The 11,028-nt window shown below is 39.0% G+C and overlaps 1 protein-coding gene across 1 annotated transcript; it reads left to right on the top strand.

Annotated features, from left to right (window-relative positions):
• Positions 1 to 3,239: 3,239 nt before the first annotated feature.
• Positions 3,240 to 5,270, top strand: LOC309798161 (E3 ubiquitin-protein ligase RLIM-like; the record flags this gene model as incomplete). The annotated part of the gene is made up of 2 exons (XM_082646444.1): positions 3,240 to 3,502; positions 4,820 to 5,270. Coding segments are annotated over 2 exons (714 nt in total), but the record flags the coding sequence as incomplete, so codon positions are not given.
• Positions 5,271 to 11,028: the final 5,758 nt, after the last annotated feature.

Below are 11,028 nucleotides of genomic sequence, written 5' to 3'. Positions count from 1 at the left end.
TATCTCCAATCATTCAAGCCACCACAGCTGAGGCCCAGTCATGATGGAGCAGAGATGAGCCATCCCCAGTATTCTTTATCTTTATTCTTAGCTCACAAAGTCCTGACTATAACAGCATGGTTTCTATTGTATCTACCACTGCGTTTTGGACTGGTTTGTTATACTGCAATAGGTATCTGGAATATATGTCTTGATCATTTCTTACAGTTCTAAAGCCACGGAACTCCTTTTACCCATATTCAGGGAGAATGCTATTTCTTGCCTATTTTCAGTCTCCCTTTGAGTCATAGAATCTGTTCAGAAGCTTCCTTGGACAGAGTCAGTAAAAGAAAACTCTTGATTACAAAACTCCATTATTACAACCAGGATAAAAGAACAGCCAAATCTGCTCACACACACCCCATTTTTTCACCACATCATAAACAATGGATTGGCCAAATTTTTAAGTGCTTGACTCTGTTTGAAAGTAAGCAACTTTCCATCTTCAACCTCTTCCCCTCCAACTCAACTTAGAGTGATACTCTAGTCAACCTCCGGACTTCCTGATGCACCTCCCATCTCTGAAATGAGAAGTGAAGGAAAAACATCTTCAGAAGACTTCTGATATCAAGACAAGGGATAGAACAAAGGCCAAAGCAGCAATATTGCCATCCAGAGGAAAAACTACTGAACCTACACTGCAATACTCAGAAGGAAAGTCAAGACATGAGAGAACTAAGTGTAAAGCACAGCTATATTGGTGGCTTCTATTTAAATAATCAAGGTCAATAAGTAGGTCTCTGGGATGATGATCGCTATACCCTGTTACTTGCACCAGAATTGGGACATAACCAGGAACAAATAGTTCAGGAAGCTAGAGTCATTGACACTGAGAGCCAACTACAGGGAACACCAAACATCCGGGGCTATTAGTTCATGTGCTTCTGTACCTAAATTTGGAAAGACTGTAAGACTTTCTGAATCTTCAGGTAACTTGCATGCTATTCTAATCATAAGCAATCATTCTCCCTCTTAAGCTAAACCATACAACTTCAGAATCAGGTGTTACTTCTTATTGGTACCACTGTCCACTAAGCAAAGACAGAAATACAGAAGTAATCCTGACCCCTGCCTTTCCCTCATATATTCCCCCTCCCCACTTTTCCCTCATTCCCACATATTACTAGGTTTAATCAGTTCTGCTGCCTAGAGATCTGTTAAAGTCCTTCCTTTTAATCATATTCCTTTGCCCTGATTCAGATCCTTGTCATCACTAGCCTAGGCTGCCCTCTATCTATTTCTGACCCTCCCATCTGAACTGTTGCCCTTCATAATCATCCTCAACACTACTATCAATATTATTTCTAAATTGCAAATTTGACCATCAACTGTCTAAAGACTTCAACATCTTTCCATTGCACTAATGATAAAGTCCAACTTCTAAACATGTCATAAAGGTCTCCATTTTTTGGCCTTGCTCTGCCAATTTAACTAATGTCTTTTTTTAGTAATTAAAATCTACTATCCTTGTTGTTTTACGAGTGTTAGCAGTTGCTGTTCTCACTTTTGAAAATATTTCCCCCTTTCATTCACTTAGAAAACTCCTATTCATCCTTTAAAACCCAAATGCAGTGAAACCGATTTTCTCTCTCACTCAAATCACTTTCTCCTCAAAACTGTAATTTTACCTCTGTGTAGCTCAATTGTTTGTTATACTCTAATGACAACAGATTCTTAAATATACTCATCTTTGTATCTTAATATCCGATAATATGACTGACATTTAACAAACGCTAAACATACTTGACACTTGAATTGATTGAATTGAATTAAACTGAATCAATCACTCTCAAGAACACTAACGATTGTGAGGGTTTCCTGCATCAAGAGTACAAATCACGCTGAATTTTCATAATACTGCTAGTTTTGATTGAGGCACAGCAAACAAGTTTACAACAGATTTCCCCTGTGAAAAGAATAACTTCAGTAAAAGATAACAAATACACTCAGAAGTCCATAAAGGAGGCAGGGTAGTCTAGGGGATTCTGTTCTCATCCAAAGTCTTGCTGAGATTTGATTCAGAGGGGAAAGATTGATTTTTCTAGCTTAAGTTAAACGAGGCATGGAACAAATGTCAAAAGCAGGACATAGACTTAGATTCTTCACTGTCACACCAGTAAAGTTACCATCCTTCCTTCTCCTTGAGAACAAACAAGAAAGCCTGCTGTGGACCGTGAACAAAACAACAACTGTGAATTTACACAGCTCCTTAAACTTCTAAGCTGTGTACTGAGAGTGAATTAGAGGTCTCCTCCAGATAGCATTGCAAATGAGCATTATTTTATTTTCACCAAGCCTTTCAGGTGATACATGCGACAAAATCAGCAAAGTCAGTACTCACTGTGGCAGACAAAGTAACTATTATGTATCTGTCCTAAAAGTTCCTGTGATGTTCTGGCTAGTTTTGCTTAAGTACTATTTATAATATTTATGAGAAAGGAGGACAAAAATGAACCTGATGCTTTTGTGGAGAAGGAATTCCCTGGCTGAGCAGAAAAGCCTGCCAAAGTTTTGGTGTTTCTTGTTTGTTTGAAACAAGACTGAAGGACCATATAATGCAAGATGAAGCCATTAACAGTTAAAAGGGAGAGGACACACTAAAGAGACTCAGCCAGGGCCCTGGTAAATTATCAAACATTGTGGGCTTTCTTAGTGAGAGTCTAGGATTTGAGAAATTCATGAGGAGAAAAGGCGGAGGTCCCTGGGCACCTGAAAATGAGAATTGCTGCATTGAACTAGGCTGACTTTGGCATGGCATTTTGAAGAAGGCAGTCATATGGAATGTAACGAATAAATAGAGCATATCAGAGCCTGAAAACCTGAGAATAGGCTCCTGTGGGTGAAACGAGGTGAAGCACGGTGCTTGGTACACTATAAACCCTCAGTAACATTGGCTGGTTTTGAATGAAATGAAACTTAACCTGAATCCAGTCCCTACTCGGTAACAGCGGGGAAGATAATGGGTGCCTAGGCAACGTCTAGCAAGTTCTGGGCTAGGGGCGGCTCCCAACTGTTGCGTCACCAGGGGCCACAGAACTGAGTCGGGAAGGGAGAAGGGAGGAATCTGTGCGGAGGGTCATCCGACTGAGTCGGAACCGGACACTCTGGCAGGAAGTAGAAAGCGAAGAAAACGAAACGACCATTGGTGAATTTCAACACCACGTCGTGAATTTCAGATAATTTTCCACTTGTTTATTAAGGTAGAAAACTCGGATTCCAACGATGAAGGAGATGGAGTTTCGGCCCAACACATAAGTCAAACGGACCGATTGGTTCGGGAAGAAGATTTCTCCAGGTTCGTAAATAATCTGAGTGAAGAAGATTACGAACTTATGAGAGACAACAATCTTCTAGGCATTCTAGGTGAAAGTACGGAAGAAGAGTTGCTGAGAAGACTTCAGCTAATTAAAGAAAACGCACCACAAGACTCAGATGAAAATACAGGTATATTTTGCTTTGGGAGGGAATAGGATGGGATGAATAAGGAACTTCATAATAGGAAATAGTAACTTCATAATAGTAAATAGTAAGTTATACAGAAGTGACTTACATTAATTTGGTAAGTAACTTCTCATAAAAAGAACTGGCATTTACTTGATTTTTGGTGAGAATGTCAAGGTATGTTTGTTTGTTTTCCTGATTCACATTTGGGTTGTTTTAATTGGGAAACAGTGCAAAGTAGCCTATTTGTATTTTTCTTGGTTTTCTACCTCAACTGAAAGTCCCTCCTACTTCTTGAATTATTTTTTCTACATAGACATGTAAAAAAAAACAAACAGAAATATTCTCCACTGGGGACAATTGTGCTCTCTTCAACACCTGGGGACATTTGACAATGGCTAGAGATATTTTTGGTTGTCACAGGGGAGGCATGGGTGTTACTAGCATCTAGTGGGCAGAGGCCAGGGATGCTGCCAAAGATCCCACAATGCACAGGATAGCTCCCCAAAACAAAGAATTGTCCAGCACCAAAATGTCAGTAGTGCTAAGGCTGAGAAACCCTGCTCGAAACTCAGGTCTGGTGTCCTCCCTCCCAGTGTGAAGTAGAGGATTTTGCTGTCTAATGAAGAGGATACTATAATACTTTGGCTCTTGAATATGGTCTTATATGTACCATGCTAGGTTCAGTCTATTCATTTGATCTGACCTTCAATTTAATGTCAATTAAAAATCTTGGTAACATTAAGAAGTATTCAAAATGCAAACACTTTTAAACCTATAACACTTGTTTATGTTTGGGCAATAACCTTATATTTTAAAACAGCTTATCTATTATCAAAAGCACATAAGTGAAGAGCCTACAAGTAGTCATGTTGGAGACTAATGAAAATTAGACAATAATGTAAATTGAACTAAAATACTAGCATTGTACCTTAACTGGTGTTTACCTTGTTTAATTGCATTAGTGTTTTGACAGTGGACTGAAAAAAAAGTCTCTTGACATTCCTCCGACAGTGGTACACAGGGCTGTGTATATGATGAAATACTGAAACATAGACTTCCTCCGGATTCTCTTTTTAAAAAATTCTCTAAGTTTATCTAGGATTAGCTCACTCTTTTTGGATGGAATCGAAACTTTTCTACCTTTACTTATAAATCTACACAGTGCAGTTTATAAAATATTAACTCTATAAATGTGAAATCAGTTGAAAACACCTGAGTATTTAAGTTCTCATTTTTTGTTTGTTTTTGAAACAAAGTTTCAGAGTGCTATTTTATGATGGTTCTAATTTTGGTAGTTCTTTTATGCACCCTCCCCATTTTTTTTGTGAACAGACAGAGGAGACTCTTCAGATGACGTGTCTAGTGGTGACTCTCTAATAGACTGGCTTAACTGTTCTGGACAAACTGAAAATATGACAAGTGGACAAAGAGAAAACCAATCTTGGAGAGAAGAGAGCCAAATTAATCCTAAAAGTGATCAGTTCATATTCAGTTTAGAAATAAATGCTAACCTTGATAATGGGAGTCCAAATCCAGAGAATGAATATGTAGCATCTGCAAGACTTCCCAGAAGAGAAAATATGGAAGACAGCCAAAGGCAAGTGGAAAGTCCACAATCTGAATCAATATTTACAAGACCATCTATGTCTGAACAAGATACAACTGAAACATTAATGGAATTCCCACCTACCACAAGTCAGCGAAGAGCAAGAAGTAGGAGCCCAGAGTATCGGAGAACCAGAGCAAGAATTGAAAGTTGGTCGCCTCCACGTTCACTTAGGGAAATTGTACAAAGACTTAATCATAGTATACCCTCTCAGAATTTTGAGCAGCCTCTGCTAAGTGAGAATGCGAGATTTTCTAGAACTGAGCACCAAGAAATATTGACACAGCAAATGACTGGATTTGAGTTGCAAAATAGCGGTCTTATTGAAACTTCTAGAACAAGGAATGCCGTTCATGGAGAAAATTCTCCAGATACAACCAGCAGTGGTGAATCTTGGGGAATGAGGGAAATATATCCAACCATACTCTTCAATCTTGAAGTAGGACAAGTTCATTCTGGAGCATATTCTCAGAGAGACAGCAGAGCTAGTAGAACTCAGTTAACATCTGAGACACCAAACAACACTGTCACTTCTGAAAGTGAACGAGGACTGAGGCATATGTATTCACATTCTGAGCAGGCAGGTGTGAGAGCTTATGTCAATACCATTAGAAATCCCGTTTGCAGAATGTTAAATACTAGCTTAAATGATACAACATCTGTTCCAATTCAGAGCACGTTAAGGCAGACAATGACAGAATTTAGTAACTCAAATAACCTTATGGACAGTGACAGTAATTTAGAGCATAGTGTCTCACCTCCAAGTCAAAACATGGAATGGCTAGAGTCACCTAATGGTAGTAGTAGTGGTACATTTGGTTCTGATTCAAATGCTAGCTATGATACCCATTCAAGTTCCACACTGAGTTGGCATTCAAGCCCCAATTGTACGTCTAGTTCCAGTTCTAGTCCTATTTCTGGTTCCAGCTCAAGTGATGAAAATTCAGGAATTAGCTCACTGATATTTGAAGGCATTGAAGAAACAAACTTATCATCAGAGACCAGCCAAGGGGGTATACAAATTAGCCTAATACTATCTGATGAAAGTGACTCTGGGTCCTCCCATAATCTGCAAACTACAAGACTCACCAAAGCACAGATTGACAGCTTGGCTGTAAGATCTTTTGGTGAAAATGATGCACTAAAAGCCTGTAGCATTTGCCTTACAGAGTACACAGAAAACAGCAAGCTTCGCATACTACCTTGCTCCCATGAATATCACATTCACTGCATTGATCGCTGGCTGTCTGAGAACTCTACGTGTCCGATTTGTCGTAGGCAAGTAGTGGATTCCAATGAGAGTGAAAATCCTGATCGATGAATTCTCAGCTATATAAAGTGTTATAGGGCTTCCCTGGTGGCACAGGGCTTGAGAGTCGGCCTGCCGACGCAGGGGACTGACAATAAATATTAATTTCACACCATAGCAGTTCACTGAATTTCAATAAAAACTTAGCATGTGCACTGGGTTGGGATGTTCCTGATTCCATGGGAGAAATGTCTTAATATGATATAACGAATCTAGATAGATCCTAGTAGTATTATCTCATCATGTAAATCCCAGACATCTCTTAGCCCTGTTCAATCCTGGTTGTGCATGCAAAGAAACAGAAACCCAACCAAATATCAATAATTAAGAAGCCATTTAAGACTACATTAGAGTCATTCACATAAAGAAGTCATGTTACATTCTTAGAATGCCATAAAAAGCTTTGAAACCCTTCTCTTCCTATCTCTCTCCACAGCAGTTTATCCCACCTCCCTAACACTACCTTAACGTTTCTCCTATTCCCCACTACCAATGTATCAGTCAGTTCTAGCTAAAAACTGATGGCACACTTTTAAAGAGTGATGAAATACCATTTAATGAAGAGACTAAAGTGTGTAAAGAATGAAGGGAAACCAAGAGATGATGAAGTACCCTGAGGCTAGCAGCTGTGAGAAGCCAGTATTATAACCACTAGGTTTGAAGGGGCATAGAGAGAGAGCAGTTCCTGCAACCCAGAATGTCTTCGAGTTATAGGAGAAGCCCACCCAACAAGAGATGTAACCTTAGGAAATGGCATCCACTGCCAACCTAAAGTTTGGAAGGGGGCAGATCATGGAAATAAATACCCTTGCCTTCTTTCCTCCTGACTTCTAATCACTTATCAGTAGTTCATATTAACCAAACCCAACCTGAAGACACAGAGAGACTGGTCCATGAAGCTGATAAAGATCAGCCTCCTGGAATCACGAAGCAGGGTTAAGAAGGATGGTGAGTAGATCCGGTAAGCAAATCAGAGACCATCTACCACAACCAGCATTCCCAACTCTCTTCAAACCCAGCCTGTGTATGCTTTCTTGCCTCTTCCGCTTCTGCTTGTTCTCTATTCCACTCTATGACTCAGCTCTTTAACAACCCTCTCTATTTTCCTTTCATTTACTCAGATCTTGTATTTTTAAAAGTGATAAGATGACAAAGCCTTAGAACTTAATTACCTTTCTCTTAAACATGTCACACTTTGATTTGCTGTGATTGTAAACAACTAAGGATAAAGGGCAGTTATAGGTATGTCTTTAATTTTTGCTTCTTCAATATATTCAAGCTTCAATTTCTTTCTATATATGTTTAGTTCATATAATTAATTTTTAAACCAGATTCTAATTTCTTATAAAGGGTTTTATGGTTTATATATGACTCAATCATATGATTAAGAGTGAATTCATGTGAATGACCCAAAGTAGCCAATTGGTGCTTGGAGCCTCACAAGCTGCAATATGAAAGCCTTAAAGGTAAAACTTGGCTTCAAGAAACATGTCTACATAGTTCAATTCTAATTGTCCCCAGTAAAACCATCACCAAAAACCCCGAGTATTTGAAATCAAAATTTAGGTCATGCTTCCTTCCAACCTAAACATAGTGAAGGATTTTTCTGCTAATTCAGCCTGAAGGCTATTTTTGGGGGGTTGTATTGGCCAGTCCAGAAAATTTTGCTTAAATTTTTCAATCCTCGTATAGGTGAGAATACATTGTATTATAACCTAAAGCAATAATCAGAAATTTTGTACAATGTGCAACCTATACAAATGTAGGCAGTGTTAAGTATACACCTTCTCTAAAAAGTTAAAGTCAGCAACATCACTGAACTTTCTTTTCTCTGTGAATTGCTGGCAGCCACAGTATTTGCACATAACTACAAAATATAAATGGGGAGTGGTGGTGAAGTTTTTGAAAACATCTTTGAGGTAGCATATTTTTCACACAGAAGATATCTGCATGGCCAGAAATGAAGGCTTGGATCAAACCTCTGAAATTTACATTAACTTCTGAAAGTTGTTTGAATAGTCTGATTTTTAGGAAGTATTTTTGATATCAGATATACTTCATTTAAAGTGAGTAGAATAATTATAACAGTACTTGGCTTTCATACTATCCTAACAGATTAAAACCTTCCAAAGGATGATAATTGCTTAATTAATGCTCCAGTACATTCACATGCACCTTCTGTGGTCGACAGAATTCTAAGATGATGCCCAATGATCTTTGTAGGAGCCCCTCCCCTTGAGTATGAGACCTGTGAATGTGATGGAATATCATTCCCATTATTAGATTATGATATATAGCACAGTTGATTGGGAGATTATCCAGAGTGAGCCTGACCTAATCAGGTGAGCACTTAAAAGGCACAGAGAGGACTTCTAATCCAGATAAGATGGTTTATACTCCCCTCTCCCTGCTCCCCCTTTATACGCACAACTATATATCCTGGAAATAATATGAGACAACCAAAGGAGATCTCTGAAAGGTCTAGAGAAGGTGAATTGCCTAGGGACCCTCAGAATGGATGAACAGCCTCATGGCAGGGCACCTTATGACCCTCTACCAACAAAAAAATGTGATCCAGGCCCAGCATTTCCTAACTCCCAACTTAGTAACAGGAAGTGGCTCAAAGAGGCTCTTCCTCCATCACATCAAATGGGAATCCCCCAAACCCGAGGCGAGCCTTGCAGAACCTTCAAGGATGAACAATTGGAAGCCCTGATGACACTAAGTGACCAGGGAAAGTGCTTTCCTTCCCCACTGGGCCTGAGATCCCCCTTCACCACCCAGACACATCAGTGGCTAAGGGTCCCAGCAAAAGTGCTCCTACCACAAAAAGCTCCCACCTGGACAATGCTCTCCTCAGATGGGCCTGAGGCTCCTCTCCCCTCCCCAGAAATATCAGGCAACTTGCTGGTACCGGCAACGGAGATCCCTCCACAGAAAGCTCTCAACCTGGTAAGCACTCTCCACTCCTTACAGTCCAGGGAGACCCTGTCACAAGTGCCTGGCCCAGGAAGGACTCTTCATCACGTGTTCCAGAGATTCCCTTCCCTCACCAGAAGCACCAAGTGCCGTATCCTGGGGAAGCTACTTCAGACCCCATAAGCAGCATGAGAAGAGACCAGAGGTAACCCCACCTGCACAAGAGAAACAGACCATAAGAGTACCACAAAGGGTCAGAAAATTAGGTTATCATGGAACCACCATCCATAAAAGTACAGGAAATATGTGCCAAACCTATAAAGAGTGAATGCCTGCTAAAAATTAAAAAAAACCAAAACACTTTAAATAGGGACAAAAGTATCCTAACATAATAGCCAAAATGTCCAAAAGACAATAAAATATCACTACTTATACCAAGAACCAGATACATGACAGCTTGAATAAGATGTGACAGATGATGCCAACAGAGATGAATTAGATGTTAGAATTATCTGACAAGGGTTTAAAAATGCTGATTTCAGACCTTTAAGACCTTGAACACAGAACCGAGTCACTCCATGCCAGTATCCCAACCTGTAGAACTGTGAGCTAATAAAGGGATGCTGTTTTAAGCCATTACATTTGTACTAATTTCTTATGCAGCAACAGACAACTAATACAACTTCTCATCTAGGATCCATCCTGTACCTAGAAAATGATTATAATGAGTCCTAGACAAGTAAATGGCTTAATGTCTTGGTTCTAGGCCCACTATAACATTATATTCTACCATTTTTCCCAAAAATGGAATCCCTAATTCCTGCTACTGAAGCTGCTAGAAGACAGTATCCTTCCTGTTTGAACAACCACCAATATCGTATCGCTCTAACTTTACTTCACATCACCCTATCTCATTCTACCAGTGTATGCTGCTTATATCATAAACCCAATGTATCACTCTGACTTTGAAACTATAGAGCCACTTATTTTGCTCTCAAAGCGATTGCTGAGTATTATATTGCTCTTTCAAATCATATTCCTCTCTGTCTGCCCTGACAAATCAGAAATGGAGAAGATTTGTACCTGAATCTTCTGAGCTCAACCTGATACGTTTTTTACATTACAGAATATCAGTTTAAATACACAGCATCACTGTGGTTGTGAGCATAACTATTTCCATCTTAAGAATTTTCTCTGTATTTTCTTGGTAGTTTTTAAAACATTTGTTTATTTTGGCCTAATTCCAAAAAAAAAAACCCTTGTCTGAATAACAAATTCTTTTTGAAAGTAGTTATAGCTTGTGGATAAGTTTTTGATAGCAATATAAAGTCTATCTTTTTTGGCTAACCATGAAAATAAGTTGTGCTCTCAATATTCCATGAAGAATTAAGTATAAAGATTCTTTTGTAAATGCAAACAAGCCTGAGCATCGAACAACATGAACATCAAAACACTGCATGTACTGGAAAGTTCACAAAGAAATGTGACGTTTCTGTTAAGTAATATTACTTGTTATCCATATACAATACTTTGAGATCTTCAGTATCTTCTTTACTACAATTAACCAAACATTTCATGTCTTTTCATTATTTGAGAGGTGAATGTATACTCCCTTCAATGAGAAGTTCCTCGTATGAGAATTTCGAATGGAAACTGAACTGCATTTCTTTTCTGTCACTTCATTTAAGATTTGAAAATTCTTTACCATCCT

Source organism: Mesoplodon mirus, assembly GCF_964341445.2.
Source record: "Mesoplodon mirus genome assembly, contig: HAP1_SCAFFOLD_1981, whole genome shotgun sequence".
Classification (NCBI taxonomy): domain Eukaryota; kingdom Metazoa; phylum Chordata; class Mammalia; order Artiodactyla; family Ziphiidae; genus Mesoplodon; species Mesoplodon mirus.
Note: the sequence above shows the minus strand (reverse complement) of the source record. Positions and strands in the feature narration are given on the sequence as shown.